We start from the raw sequence: 16,075 nt of genomic DNA on the forward strand, positions 1-16,075 counted from the left end.
TTTTCTAGCATAAAAATATTTTCAATGACATAGAAATAGATCTGTTTTATGTGTAATGAAAGATGATCAGATTCAATCTTATCATTAGCAAGAAAGAAAAAGAGGTTTACCATAAAATATCTCTTTAAAATGGAGGTCCACCACTAGGAAAGCCCATTCTGTACTTGCCATATCATAGACACACCAATAAATATATTGGTTTATGTAATTACTATCTCAGTAGGTAAGGAACTAGAAAAGCCAACATCCCAGCATTTCCTGAGCTTACTACTAATTAAATCATATGCATACCGGTTCAATCCAAGGATGATCAAAGTTAATGAAAAAAATTTCAATTTAATTCAATGAACTGTGGATCAGTTCCAGACATCTAGCTGCTACTCCGTCCTCTTTCTTCTTTATCAAAAAGCACTCCAACAGTGTGAAAGTGAAGAGGGCTCCATATGAGTCTACAGATTTTGTGATTTTCTATTTCCCCTCAGATCTGAATTTTAAATTAATTATTTGACAGTTGACTACATTGCATAAAATTAAGTAATCTTTTCCATGAAGGTGTATTAGAGGCTACTCCGGGTTAGGAAGGAAAACTGACTACTAATATTACTGTTATATCAATAGCTTTAAAAGATTTCAACTATTTCTTTCATACACAGGTTTACCCTCATTATAAGTTGATTTGAGTGTCCCACTATTCACCCCTGCAACAATATATTGCCATATCAGAGCATGTAAAATGTCAGTCCAATGTACTAGAAATAGGGCACTAAATTTATAGGGCTTTCTAAGATGAACAGAAAGACAAATTAATGTCATCTAAAGCAAAAAAAAAAAAAAAAAAGAATCAGTGCTCAGATTAAAAATCTATTTCTAGTCACATTTCAAATGCAATGTCACAACTGCCAAACAACTTCAGTAAACTGGACATTACATTTATGAAACCTATCTGAATAGCCTTTGCTTCAATTCTGATTAACAATGTTTTTTCACATTCTTTTTCACTAAATGTTTGTATTAAAAATGATAATTTAATTTTACCATCTCAAAACTCATCTCCCAGTGCTGTTCAGGTGCTTTGTAGCCATGGTTTCAGCAAATGTCCTTTCAGATCAGCCTAAAGGCTCTCATTCCTTTAAAACAGAGCTGGGAAGGAGCTGGTCAAAAATCTTTATTTAGGAAATCAATATATGCATCACTTTTAATAGCCACCGCATAATGTCTCAAATGCAATGAGTATCACATAGGCAATTAAATAATAATTAAAAAAAAAACCTTTCCTGTTCAAGAATCAAGCCAGTTAAATGAAAACTGAAGTTGTCAGCTTTCAACAGGAAGAATAGTGTCTATGCCTGAAACTTCCCATTTCATCTATACAAGGACACAAGCTTAAACAAAAAATGGTGTTTTGGCGTAGTTTCAATAACATTTATGCATGCAGTGCTGCCTAGTTGGCCACCTTACCTCTTTCCTATTCTAAGACAGATTTCGAGCCTTTCTTGTTGGAAAAGGCTTTTTTTTTTAAATCGTCACCTCCTTCTACTTCATGTTGGAGAAACACACTAAAACCAATGGAAAGGGAATGGTCCTACAACTTTTATTACCACACCTCAGGTCTCCTTCGCTGTACCTACTCAGAAGCCCTGGACAACTCTGCTGTGCCACTGGGAACCTAATGACCAGGGAGTCAGAGCTGCAGGATTTTATTCCCATGCAATGCAAAATCATCTCTCATGGAGACCTAAAATCCTGAACTGGAATGTGAAATGATCTCCCAGTATGTTTGCCCCTTCTCTCTCAACCCCTCTGTGAGATGAAAGAGGTGTAAAGAGAGAGATGTCAGAAAAGGATGACTGAAATCCCTACCCTCTTTCTTCTGTTTTGCTTTTCCAGAGAAGTTTTCTGCAGAGCCACTTTTAGGCATCCAATTAAAAAAACAATGTTAGCAGGGCTTTTTTACTGGGTCCAGACATGTAAAAAATGGTTCTTAAACTCAGCCCTTGCCTGAGTACACCATAGCTGCAAAATAACAGAGTTAGAGTTTAAGGTACAATGAGTAAAAACGGAGCCCTATAAATTTACCCATGCGCTAATAACTGCTCTTGAGAGAAAAAGAGATACTTTCTTATACTTTAAAACACTGCTAGCAGCTCATTCTCCTTAATAAGAGCCCACTACCTTTGAAATGTTAAATGGGACCTACTAAGAAGTAAATTCTGTTTGCTGTAACACTTCTTAGATAATGTGAAAACCTTTACTGGTTTTGTACAATTCCCTATCACTGAAGCTCTTTTCTGTTGAGTGAGTGAAACAGAAATCAACAACCAGCTTTTTTATTCTCCCATTTTTGTGCTAGTGACTTAGGCTGTTGTTTTTCCTTACTGTTACCATAGTCTAGAAGCAGAAGACACCTTCATCTCTCAAGAACTACTACCCAAAGTCTTAAGCCAGAATTGCAAATACGTACTATGTCACAACAAACAAAATTTGTTTAGAAACTCTGTATCATCATTTACATTTGATCCCAAATCACATGTGTTGCAAACACAAATAAAGCATGAAAAAAAAATAAAACAAAAGTATAGGGAAAAGCAGCTAGCCTACACAGAGTGCAGTACTGACTTGCATGTTGTAAAAGGAAAAAAAAACCCCACCACATCAGTTTCTAAATGACACAGTTCGTTCCAACCCATTTAACCTACACAAAATGCTGGACTCTCATGAACAGCAAAATTTGCAAACAATACAACAGCTCTGCCAGCAAATCTCACACAATCATAGTATCTGTCTCAATACAGTTGGTCTCACAGCAATACAAATTTCAGAAGGTGAAGCAAAAATGAAGTAAGATTGCACTGCTAAACATTTTCAGTTTGCTTTCCTTTACCCTGGTCTTTTTAGCAAACTTACTTACTCTATTTACATATTTATTTTTTTACTACTCCGCTGTTATTTCCTTGATTCCAGCACTAAAATTTACCATAGGTGAATGGATAATGTATTTCTTCTAAATCCCATATGACTGTCAAGCCTGTGTACTGCCTCCTCAGTCTTCCAACAAACTGCTGAGCCGCAAGATGAAGACTTATTTCACTCTTTTAAGGACAAGTGTACCCAAGAAGAAACAAAAGAATTAACTGCCTAGCCAACCTCCATTAACCACCTTAAAAATTATACTTTGCATATTCTACAGTTATGAGTGCATATGGGTTACCAAAAGACAGTAAACCTGATGCGCAAATATTCTACTTGTATTATGAAACATCTTCTGTGACTACACCTAATAAATGCATTAATTACGTTTAAAGCCTAAGGGTAAAAAAAGTAGTATTTTCCTTAAAAATACTTCAACTGCAACAACTGATACTGAATTATAAACAATGCTAGTTATAAATATTCATGATAAATTTAAGCCCCCTAAATTTAAAGTTCTGCCTATTCAAACAAATATAACTCAAATTTTAAAATGCATTTGCTCAATCCTGTTCCAATTTCCTGATACAATTGTGCTCTGGTTTTGTTAAAAGTTTACAGCCAGGATTAATTCATATGTATTCAGGCAGACCTACCTTGTAACACTGTATTTGATTACATCTGAACACAACTGCCTTTACAGCATCTCAGAGGTGCTGACATCTCCAATAACTTGTTAAAGAAGAACTAGTTCCAAAATATTCTGTAGCAAGGAAAGCAAGGCAAGCATGACTTAAAACACAGATTTAAATTGTGTCTCCATGCAGTCCCACTATCACCAGATTAAAAAAAAAGGTTTGAAAGTATAACACTAAAAAGAACAAGACTAGTATTGCTAACTTCTTTCTTTGTCACTAATGCTAGAAAATAGGAAATAAACTTGAGTCCATGGCTCACAGCTCCCTAGGATAATGGGCTTCCAAGCACCTTCATGTTTCAACAACTGTGATGTTCCCAGGTAACATCTCCTATAAGGCTTGCTAATACTGATATACTTACTCTACACAAAGCCCAGCACAACGAACAAAAGAAATTCTTTGTCCGAAAGGCCTTGAGAAAGCCACGTATTTTAATTAGGTCAGAGAACCCTTATGTGACACCAGACACATGCAAGTCACGCTTCCCTCCAGAACAAGCTTCAGTGAAAGAAACCTGAAGACAGAGCTCAGAATGCACATCTCAGACTATGGCACAGAAGTATATATATACATATATATAAAAGTATATACATTCAAGACTATGCACAGAAGTGGATGGATGCTCCATCCAGTTTTTAAATAACAAAGGCAATACCCTCTCATCTTGCATTCCGAGACAAGATATACACACTGACTAGGTGGAAGAAGATATGCAAGTCAGGGAACTAAAGAAAATAACAGCATAAAAGAATCAAGTTTTTATTATTAATGAAGAATAAGATGTTATTATAGCTCAAGGTCACACATGACAAAACAATCTTCAGTTAATGCCACATCTGTTACATACTGAGAGAATCAAAATTAAAAGAAAATAATTGTTTTGATTTTTTTTTCTTTAAAATCATCTGTAGAATTGCAATTTGCCACATGCTGAAAGATCGTGTTCCACACAGGCCCAGCAGGGTCTGCCACTCAGGGTCAAGACTGAGACCACAGGGGACACTAGGGTCAAATGAACTCCTAATATCAGGTGACAAAATAGGATTTGGTAGAATCTGCAATATCTCTTAAGTTTATTAAAAAATGAATCCTTTAAATAACAACTCAGGTAGTCTGACAAAGTAACTAGAATAAACATGGTGTTCCCACATACTTAGTTCAAGTCTATCCAGCACAGTTTCTGTTTGTAGAATGAATACTATATTAAGAATATAACTTGCCACAACAGAACAGCAATAAAATGGTAGTGTAAAAATAAGACACATTGCGAATGGAAGTGGAGGGTGGAATACGAACCACAATCTGTGCAGGGAGGAAGAGGGACAGAAAGGAAACAGAAAAAGCTGACCTCTATCAAGCAACATCTCTCTATCTGTTTAGAACAAGATTCTTTCATAAAACTTGACAAAGTTAGTGTGCCCACATAAAAAGCAAGCAGCTTTACTAAGCTCAACAAAACTTACCTCTATTTAATTACGTTTTAAATATGTGATAATTTTACGCTTACAATACCATGTCTGTCCATTTTACAACAAACTCTTCCCATAGAAAGACTTGGTGTAATTCACTATGCAATTTTCACACTGAAAGTAATTAGTATAATAAAATCAAAGTCAAAACAAAAGTTGAAAAAAAGCTATGTTCCCAGTCAAAATAAGTGAGAAAGCAATTTAAAAAATTATGCTAACACTCTCAAAAGTAAGAACACTCTCAGTGAAGGTCTTGAAAACTTTCATGAAAGTCAAACCAATTTAGAAATCCTACTTACACACAAAAAAAATAGAAGTACTATTAAATCTGTGTGAGGACCTGATAATTTGCTCTGTTTACCTGTTTTCTCCGTTTTAGATGCAGTGCATCTACTTCACCAGGAATCATTTCCAAAAAAGGAAAAAGTTAAACAAAAATTAAAATCAACTGCATAAAAATGAATTAAAGGAAACAAAGCATGTGTACTGCCAGGTTAAAACAAACAAGCAAACAAACAAAATAAAACAACAACAACAACAACAAAAATCCCCACAACCTGACCTTGGTCAAAACCAATACTAGGCTACAAAGCATACCTGAAAAAGCTAATCACAGAAATTGTAGAACAAGGAGATACTTAATTCAGATCTCCAGAGAGATGAACTCTCACAAATGTTCCCAGAACAGTATTTCAAAGTATTTCTTCCCCCATTCCTCTTTCCCGCCTTTCAGCAGAATGTAAACCCATCCCTATAGGAAAGCTGGCAGCTCCACTTCATAGGTCTGCATCCCCATCTCAATCAACACTTATTCCCAGCTGGAGGGAACTCACAAACTTTATTAGGAGACACTGACCCCCATTACCTTTCGCTGATGCTGCCATGGGGTCACGTAGATAAGACTGGAAAGTTAATGGTGGGGTTTGTAAATTCCTAACTATTGCCTCTACAGAGCTCCCTGAGTTCACTCTCCATTCACCAGAGCATCCCATCCTATCCCATCCCATCCTATCCTATCCCATCCCATCTTGCATCAATAATAACTGGTGTGTAAAGCATGGAGAACTTAATTCTGCCACCTCCTCTCACACTGAACAGCAACTTATTGCCTAGGTAGTTAGGCAGATTTCAAAGGGATTATATTCAAGGATCGGGACATGCTCTAATATAAAGATGTTAAAATTTGTCCTTCTGAATTTCTTTTTCAGAAGATTATTATTTTCTATCTCTCCCTCTTTCTCTCTCTCTCTCATTATTGTTACACACCTATCTTTATGTCTCAAGTCTCATAATTTTCTTTGCATTAGGCGTAAGGAAATGCATGAATTCTATATGGAAAGCAAATATAGATAGTTATCATACCTGTCCTTAGCAGTCGCTGAAGATGAAGAAAGATATTTTAATTATTAAATAAACTAAAATTTAATTATTAATTAAAATGGAGAGGGACTGAAAACTTGTTACTGACTAAAAAGGCTGGCAGTGCTGCTGTCAAAGACCAATTCAGAAAGCTAAATTTATTTTTGATTATTTACCTTCAAGCAGAGATAATCTTTCTTTAGCTCTGCTTCTTTTGCCTGTTAGCTTTAGTCAGTGCTTTGTTCCTTCTCAGGCTGAAAGACAAATTTTGACACAGTCACCCTAGATATAAAAAACAGAAACAGAAATAAAATAAAAATAAAATTCTATCTAGAACTGTGAAGGCATGTAAGGAAGTACTGACAATTCAGCTGATCTTACAAATGCATCAGAAGCATGATATATATAGGAACATGTCCCTAATGCACTATCACTCATTGTCAGAGCTCTGAGGACATAAAACCAATAGTGAGACAAGATGAAAGATCAAAAATGTCAAGGATCATGCAAAAGTAGATACCTTAAACTCTACCATTACTGCAGTCCCTAATATGGCTATATTGTTTTCCTCATTTCAATTAAAGCACTGCTCCATAGTCTTCTTTCATCTCCAGAAACAATTTGCTTCAGCTTCCTATTCAAACTGTTGATTTTTTTTCCTGATCAGAAGTCCAAGCTACAAGAACAAAAAGTCAAACATGGATGCACAGCACAACATAAAATGAAAATGTGCTGCAAGTGGAAAATCATATTCCCCTTCCCCTCATCTGACAGTCAGAAAACTAAATGGATTGCCTACTTAGAATCCACTCAGTCCTTGATGTTTACCCATCCATTGTAAAAAACAATTTTGCTTAACTTTCTTCCACTAGAAAAAATTTAAAATATTAGTTCCTTCCACATGCCCCATTATCAGAGGTCACATCTTTCCAACATATTATAGAAGAACTTTCTACTTTTACTTTACCTTGGATAACATGTTTTCTTACATCAGATCCACACTACCTTACATCAACATGATACTTCTACACCTACTAATACTTTGATCTAGGAATTGCTTCCAACAAATAATCACACAAGAAGGATTTATAAGGAAATGGCTACTGAGGTGGAGTTTCAGGGAAGGACTTAAGCAGTGGTCCTTGAGTGGAGCTGGCCCCTAGCATCATCTGACAAGAAAGCCCATGCCCACAATGCAGGGAGCAGAAGAACTGGGATGCATGCAAGCAGCAGGATGTCTTTGATTTCACATGCTTGAGACATGCGATTGGGTAAGCAGAAAAAAACCCCACAGCACACAGGTGCTAGCTGTGCACCAATCCCCGAGACTGAAAGATGGAGAATCTGAGATGAAGGGCATGACCTTTACCACCACAGCATGACCGTGTGCATGCCTGTATACATACTTACATGTTTTTTGCACACTCACATACACATTTATATGTGAAAAAAAAAGATACTCAAGAGAAGAAAGAACTTTGCTCTAGCAAAACATCTGAGGTGCAATCATGATCTTTAACTCAAAAGATTGGCAGTACCATTTGTAACCGACCTGCCAAACTGGAAATCACAAGTCAGCAAAAAATATACAGGGATGGCTACAAAGAGATTCTCAGTTGCTCTTAAACAAAGTATCAGTCCTTGTTTTACAGCTAAGTTTGCTTCCTCAGCTAAAATTTTCAATATCCTTTGAAAGAGGACAGAAATAATATCAAAATAACTACATAATTTAGCCTGTCTGGCTGACAGTTACTGAGAAATAGGATGATAGTGTAAATTGCAGAGGAGAGAGAGGAGTTTCACAGTGTGACTCTAAAGGGGCATAAATAAAAAAGTGGGATGAACTCAGGGAAGAGGGTGGCATAGGATGAGCATCAGAAAACATTTCTTAACAGCAATACAATATAAAGTAGAATGTATTTTCCCACAGAAAGGGAAGTTATTTAAGGCTGAATTCGATAAAACACTGGAAAGCACAGCAAAGAAAGCATTTCTGAATTGATGAGGTCATGGATGAGAACACTTCATTAATACTGTCCTTCATGCTTCTCATTATTAGATTTCTGAGCAAGATTTCAGTATGACAAAAAATTACACAGCAAAAATATGGTAATTTTTTGTTGGGTTCTTGTCTTCATCAGCATTAAGGTTAGAAGTGTTTAGAAGTGTCATTTGCATTTGATGCAACTATTACATGCTGAACTATTTAACCATTACTGGTAATTTTAATCCCTATCAGATATTCTCTTGCCTATAACTGTAACACAAAATTATCCATTTAATTCTGGCCTTTTATAGTGTTTTTATTTCAAGCATTTCATAGGACTTTACCAATATACATCCACTAAGAACACCTTTCAAAATCAGTATGGTGTACAGCACTGCATTTCATTGATCCAGAAGTTATCCTGCGACTCCTGAACTGTCCAGCTCCTTAACTGTCAGGTAACACAATGCCCATGAAGTCCTCTGGAGTTGCACATGGCCACAGGAAATTAGAAAGTTAAAACTGTGGCCAACAGGGAAGACAAAATTCAGTGTTTCTTTTAGTTCAATGCCTGCAGCACAAGAGATCATGAACTAGCAAAGGTTTAGGAGCAGTGGTAAAACACGTATTCCCTTAAAAGACCTAGTACTACAACAGGCAATGCACTGCTGGTTGTGGTTTGGTTTTCCTATTACTACTATTCTTACAATCTTACTTTAAACAACACACAGCATTCTGCAATTCAGTTTGGAAAGAGATGGGGTAACTCACAAAAAGATGACCAAGAGAAGAGTTTTGTCACAATTTTTCCTTCCCTCTGAACTCCCAGGTAGAATTTTTTTAAATGCACAAAGAATTTAGGAGTATAGCTGAATTTGAAATATGGAAGTTTCTCCTCCTAAATAAAAATGTTCTTTTCTACAGGGCAACCAAATAAATGCAATTTTTTTAAAGTAGCAGAGTCAATCAAGGCCTCTTGTTGATACTGTGGAAATCTTATTCACCATAGGGAATGGTTAAATTATAGTTTGTTACATTTGTCACTGAAATCCCAAAATTCTTGTGATTTATAATCCTTCTTTCAAAGGTCCTACTCTACACTGTGCAGGATATCACTGTGCACGACCCTATCAACCAAGAACTAAGAGCAGGAAAGAAAAGAGATACCACACCACTGCAGCACAGAAAAATTAGCATGTTTTCATAAACTGAAAAACAATTATTAAAAGAGATTATAATATCACTATAATCAATTATCCTTCTGACCCCCAAAGAAAAATAATGAAAACCAACAGCAGCATGCCAGGAAAGCATGTGCTCTCTGAAAGTGTTCAGTGTCATGTCATAAAGCTGAAATAGTGCACCACAAGGAACAATCCGGCATCAGACGACAGGACATAGAATATGTTCTAGAGAATAGAACAGCTGTTTCTTTCACACCAGTCCACAGCCTCTGCAGGTATTTCATCCAAATTCCTTTCCCCCCCCTTGTCTTTTAGCAACTACACACTTAAACCTTCCCGGTACTATTATATCCTTTTCAAAGTGCTTATTTATCTCAAGAGATGCAGAAAGGCAAGACATATGCCACCTTTGTTCCCAGACCAAAGGCTGAAAGCAAAAACTTCTATACAAATGAACACCCACCAACCCTAAATTCAGGTGTAGTTTTCCCCTCAGGAATGAGGAGGTAGCTAATGAAGTGGTTATTACTGCTTCCCCATACACAGGCTCCAGTGTCACAGGACACACAGCGGTCATTTGGGCTGTGTCCATCCTTTCAGTTCCCTGCAGGCTTGCAGTGACATTGCACATTAACAAAGGCCAGCAGAAACACGTGTATCCCAGTCACAGCAATGTCCACTCCCTGCAGAATGACACGACTTCCGGGACCATAACCCATCTCTTCCAAGAAACCACAGTAGCAAATGCGGAAGATTATAATTAATTTTTCCAGTTAACAGTGCCAACCCAACTGCACAACGGTGACAAGTTTCTGCCAAAAATTGATCTTCCCTCCTTGAGTGTATTAAAGGTTAAGCTAGAAAAGGGAGACAAGAGGAAAGACTTCTCTCCTTTGATAGATTTACTCTGCATTTAATCACACATTGTATGCGCTTACTGCTTATTCTAAACATAGGGGGTTTCTAGGCTTTTTCAAGAGACAAACATGGTTACCTAAAAAAAAAAAATGTAAAAAAACAAAACTCACAAAAACTGTCAGGGAGTTTCACGAGCAGGATTAGCATCTGAGGCTATCTAAAAATAATTTATAATTACTTTTCAAATATTAAATCAATAGCGTTCTTGTAAACAAAATTTGCTTAATGCTTTCATCCCAGTTACTCCCTCATCATTTAGAGATACAGACTGCAACATGAAAACTTTATTTCCAACAATACCTGAGGGCTGTTGTAAAATTAGATGGAACAACTGCCGCACTCATCCACAGAATGACATCACATAACTTTGCTAAACTCTCAAACCTAAGTTTGGCTCTGTATGTGACAAAAACATTATCTTTTTAAGCTGTCTGAAGCCCACCATCATAACAAAGGGCAGGGTGGCCACTGCTACTTTCAGGGAAGACGGTAAGTCCATAGATACAAAGCCAGAGTTCTGCTATAATACGTATTAAGCAGCCCAGCCAGCAACAGCTGCAAAGATAGGGAGCATCAGCACCCCAAATGGGCTCTGATTCTGGCATGGCAATTTGCATCAACAACATGGCTTGGGCTACAAGGAGCATTTGGTTGGTCCCACTGGCAAATGAAGGGCACGCTTGCTTTGTATTTCTCCATGTGGGTGTCCTGAATGCCAAGACCTAAACCAAAACACACTGCTTTACAGCTTACAAGGGAAGGCCTCAAAAGCAATGCTCATCCTAGTACTGCAGCTGCATATGTTTTTCTACATTTCCTGTAACATTTCTAGTTTTGGTTTTGATAAAGAGAACATCCAGGAAATTTTCTGCATACGGAAAATCTCCATTTTCAGAAGCCTAAAAGGGCTGCTAAAACATAGCATACCTGTAAAGATAAACTTGAAATAAATTCATGTGTCTATATTAATTACATCCAAAAGCACAGAACTATTTTAGTTCTTTAAAACAAACTGTAAATTGCATCAGATGTAAAACTGACAAGAATACTCAAATGCATATGCAATAAAATATGAGTTAAATTAGAAGCAGCAATTGAAGCATTGTTGCCAGAAATATGTAGAGTATCTACATGATAGTTGTTTTACACATCTACTTTATAGAAAACAAACTGTGAAGGAAGTAGGAACCCTGTCATGATACCTGAAAGGAGGTTCTAGTGAAGTGGAGTCCGGTCTCTTCTGCTGTGCCTGCAGTGAGAAGACCAGAGGAAATGGCCTTAAACTGAGACAGGGGAGATTCAGGTTAGATAGTAGAAAAAAATGTTTTCACTGTTAGGGTGGTCAGGCATTGGAATAGGTTGCCCAGGGAGGTGGTGGAATCACCATCCCTAGAGGTCTTTAACAGGCACCTGGATGCAGTGCTGGGTGAGGGGATTTAGTGGTTTAGGGGTTACAGTGGCAGTGCTGGGTGGACAGCTGGACTGGAGATTAAAGGCCTCTTCCAACCTTGATGATTCTATGATTCTAAATAAATTGTACTGCTGAAAACATTCAAAAATCAGCATTAAATACAGCTGTGGCATAATACCTCTAAGTTACGAAGTTAAGTTTATTCTGCAGTGGCAAAACTTTAAGCAAAGGAGGATGCTTGATGTGTGGTTTAAATAACAAAATTCATCTTAAAACCAGATATTGAGAGAGGAACAACTCAAACATCCCTATAACATAACAGCCCCTGGTACACTAGCACAGATGAACACCGACTGCAAATGTCTATAGCGATTTCAGAGAATCACAGAATGTTGGTGTTGGAAGGGACCTCTGAAGACCATCTAGTACAACCCCTCTGGCAAGGCAGGGTCATCCTGAGCAGGTGACACAGGAACACATCCATGTGGATTTTCCATGTCCCCAGAGAAGAAGACTCCACAAACTCCCTGGGCAGCCTGTTCCAGTGTTCTGCTACCCTTAATGTAAAGTTGCTTCTCACATTGAGGTGAAACTTTTGTGTTCTAGTTTATGGCAACTGCTCCTTATCCTTTTGCTGGGCATTACTGCAGAGTCTGGCATCAAGCTCTTGTAACTCACCTTTGAGATATTTATATTATGAGATCCTCTGACAGTCCTCTATTCTCCAGACTAAACACGCCCAGCTCCCGCACTCTCTCCTCATAAAGACAGATGCTCCAGACCCCAAATCATTTTTGTGGCCTCTGCAGGACTCTCTCCAGTACGTGAACACTGACTGCAAATGTATACAGCGGTTCCGAGGCAACCCCCTGCACACATCACTTGTTGCTCCTTTCCTGCCCCGGTATCCATCCCCCCGCGCCAGCATCCACCTCCCCGTGGCACACCAAGTACGGGGCGCGCACACCACGCTGCTGCCCTCGCCGACCACCGCTTCTGAGCGCTGGTTTCGCTTTCCCTGCGGCTCGGGCCTTCCCTCCCCGCCCTCGGGCCCTTCACAGCCGCACGGCCGAGCCCGGCAGGCACCCCCGGGACAGTCGCGCCTTGTGATTCCCGCCGGAGCTACCGGGCAGGCCCGACCCGGCGAGACCCGGGAACCGACCCCGAGTCCCCCGAGCCCACCGCCCCCGGGGCTGCCCCAGCCGGGGACGCGCCTCGCCTCGCCCCGCCCGCGCCTCGCGCCGGGCCCGGGCCGAGCTTTGGCCGCTGCCGCTCCGCGCCGCCACTCACCGCCGGCCCTGCGGCCCCGCTCCGCCGCGGCTGCGCCCGGCGCGGGCGGCGGGAGGGCGGGGAAAAGGGGCCTCGCCGCCGCGGGAGGAGCTCGGTGTCGGCAACATGGCAGCGTCCAGCCGTGCCCAGGTGCTGCGGCTGTACCGTGCCCTGCTGCGGGAGAGCCAGCGTTTCAGCGGCTACAACTACAGGTGCGGGGAAGGGCTCCGGGGCGCGGCGCACGCAGGGCTTCCCGCCGAGGCGTGGGGTCCCGGCGGTGCTGGGGACAGGGGCGCGGGGGAGCTGCGGCCTCCGGCAACCCCGCGGAGGAGCCGAGCCGTGCCCTGGAGCGACAGCGGGACCGGCACCGGGCCTGGACCCGCCTCGGAGCGCAGGGAATGGGCAGCCCCCGGTCCCTCTGCCAGGCCCCGGGCTGCCGCAGAAGCACCAGCAGGCTATGCCTGCTGTAGGAAGAAGGGACAGGACAGAGACTGTCCCAACCTGGAGTCTGGGGTACTTGTGCTGAGTCTGGGCTCCTCAGTAGAAGAAGGAAGGACGAGGAGATGCTGGAGAGGGTCTAGTGGAGGGCCACAAAGATGAAGAAGGGTCTGGAGCATCTCTCTTCTGAGGAGAGACTGCGGGAGCTGGGCCTGTTTAGTCTGGAGAAGGGAAGACTGGGAGGGGAGCTCATTAATGCGTAGAAATATCTCAGGGCTGGGGGTCATGAGGATGGTGCCCGACTCTTTTCAGTGGTGCCTGGCAACAGGATGGGGAGCAATGGCCATAAACCAAAACACAAGAAGTTTCACTTCAACATGAGGAAGAGCCTCTTTACATTGACGGCAGCAGAACACCGGAACAGGCTGCCCAGGGAGGTCATGGAGTCCCTCTGTGGAGACATTGAAAACCCATCGGATGTGTTTCTGTGTCTCCTGCTCAAGGTGACCCTGCCTTGTCAGGGGGGTTGAACTAGATTATCTCCAGAGATCCATTCCAACCCTAATGATTTTGTGAACCTGACATAGCCCATGTCTGGTCTGTGTGCTGCCCATTTCCTGGCCGAGGAGAGGTCAGGCTGCAGCCAAAGCCTGGCACCATGTGCTGTGTCCAGGCTCAGGGTGCAATGAGGGATCAGGGTTCACTCTTCCTGCCAGTCTGTGTGGCTCCCTGCCTGCCTGCCTCCTCTGGCTGTTGATGAAAGACATGCACCGTTTTTTTGGCAAAGGTTAGACATAGGCCTGGACTCCATTAGATACCTGCTGTGTTCACAGGGGGTGGTACTCACCCACACTGGCAAAATTGTATTGCCCAATGGTAGTTTATTTACTTTGCCACTCAGTTGCACCATGAGAAGAGACATGTGAACTACCTGTGCTGTGAATCATCTCCCAGGCAAGAATTGGGAACAGAAGCCTTTAAACTTTCATAACTGTGGTGAGCTCTGTGCTCTGCAAGGCACAAGTATTCCACAAACCTCAGGTGCAAGGGAGTGCCCTGAGAAGGACTGTGGGGCTGAAAATGAGCTGGCACTAATAAACCTTCATCACTGCCTCCACTCAGCAGTGTGTGTTTGCATCATGCTCTGTTGCTGTCAAGGCTTTCTCCTGCTCTTTGCTGTCCTGAGTGTACCTGATTGCCCTTGTTCTGGCTAAAAACCAGAGGATTGTAAATGGAGATGGCTTGAAATGTGCAGTTGGTGAACAGCTGAATGAAGCTCATGTCTGGGCCACGACGTGTTTTCAGCAGTGGGTTTGTACTTAGGGCTAAGCAGGGAGGAAGTGAAGTTCACAGCAAATTTTAAAGGATACAAATCATATGGTATATTTACCATGCAGATCTGGTTCTTTGACCATATCAAAGGGGCAACTTGCGCCATATCACAGCGCAAGTTGCCCCTTTCCTTAAAGGAAAGATCTCTGGTTTTGATGGGCCTGTCCTTAGATACTGTAAAATCAGAAACTGTCTAAAATCTTGTGGTATATACACATTTGTGAGCACTAGAAGCAATAACAGTTTCCAGCAAGAAAAGATCAGCAGCTGTTACATTTAGAGGTCTGCTGTGACCACAACAACAGTTCTGCCTCGATGTTTACTCCACACCCATAGGTAAAAGGGACACCCCGTTGGCTTCTGCACAAGATAAGCAGCTCTGCCATGTCCTTAGGGCTGCTGTAATGTGATATGGCAGTGCAAGGGAGTTAACCCAAGGACTTTGTAAAGAACCAACTTCAGCAAAGTAGAAGGTATTACAGATTAGTATTATTGATTCATGGCTTCAGCTAGACAGTGTCTGAATACTTTATTACTTAAAATTGTGTATTTGTAAGAGTATGTCTGGAGTATGACCAGCTAGCTATTGTCTCCTTATTTGCTTACTGTGCTTTTTCTCCTAATTTTGTTGCTCTGGTTTAATCTGGCAGGCAGCTAAGCACCACACAAGTGCTTGCTTGCTCCCCCCTCCCCAATGGGATGGGGGAGAGAACTGGGGAAAAAAAAAATAAAATTTGTGGGTTGAGGTGAAGACTGTTTAATAGAACAGAAAAGGAATGGATAATAATAATAATTAATTAGAATACACAAAACAAGTGATGCACAGTGCAGGTCACCACTGGCAGCCTTCAGAATAACACAGGAGCATCTCCAGTGTCCTGAAGTAAATGTCACAGAGTATTTGGACACCCAGATATGGAGGCCAGGTTTCAACAGCAGGGAGAGGGAATTTAGTAGACGTTAAGTAATTTCATATCTGCCCTTCTGCCCTATTACCCAAGCAGACAGTCTGAGCATGGGAGAGTGATTTGTACTGGAGGAAAATCAATATGCAGAGAGGCAAGATGTCAGGTTTTGAGTCAAAAAGGTGGTTTTTAACAAGT

At 41.0% G+C, this 16,075-nt stretch overlaps 2 protein-coding genes across 3 annotated transcripts in view; one reads left to right on the plus strand and one right to left on the minus strand.

The window, feature by feature from the left end:
- Window positions 1-13,263, minus strand: part of FARS2 (phenylalanyl-tRNA synthetase 2, mitochondrial) — a 233,900-nt gene extending 220,637 nt beyond the window's left edge. For both annotated transcript variants that reach the window (XM_048309888.1, XM_048309880.1), the window contains exons 1-2: window positions 13,224-13,263; window positions 6,610-6,715 (exon numbers count right to left, since the gene is read on the minus strand). The gene's annotated coding sequence lies outside the window, so the exon portion shown is untranslated. The remainder of the gene's footprint in view (window positions 1-6,609; window positions 6,716-13,223) is intronic.
- A 6-nt stretch (window positions 13,264-13,269) lies between these two features.
- LYRM4 (LYR motif containing 4) overlaps window positions 13,270-16,075 on the plus strand; it is an 85,588-nt gene continuing 82,782 nt past the window's right edge. The window contains exon 1 of the mRNA XM_048309911.1: window positions 13,270-13,414. Within this exon, the coding sequence (XP_048165868.1) occupies window positions 13,329-13,414 (86 nt within the window). The 5' untranslated portion in view covers window positions 13,270-13,328. The remainder of the gene's footprint in view (window positions 13,415-16,075) is intronic.

The sequence above is a fragment of the Corvus hawaiiensis genome, chromosome 1 (genome assembly GCF_020740725.1).
Source record: "Corvus hawaiiensis isolate bCorHaw1 chromosome 1, bCorHaw1.pri.cur, whole genome shotgun sequence".
Lineage (NCBI taxonomy): Eukaryota > Metazoa > Chordata > Aves > Passeriformes > Corvidae > Corvus > Corvus hawaiiensis.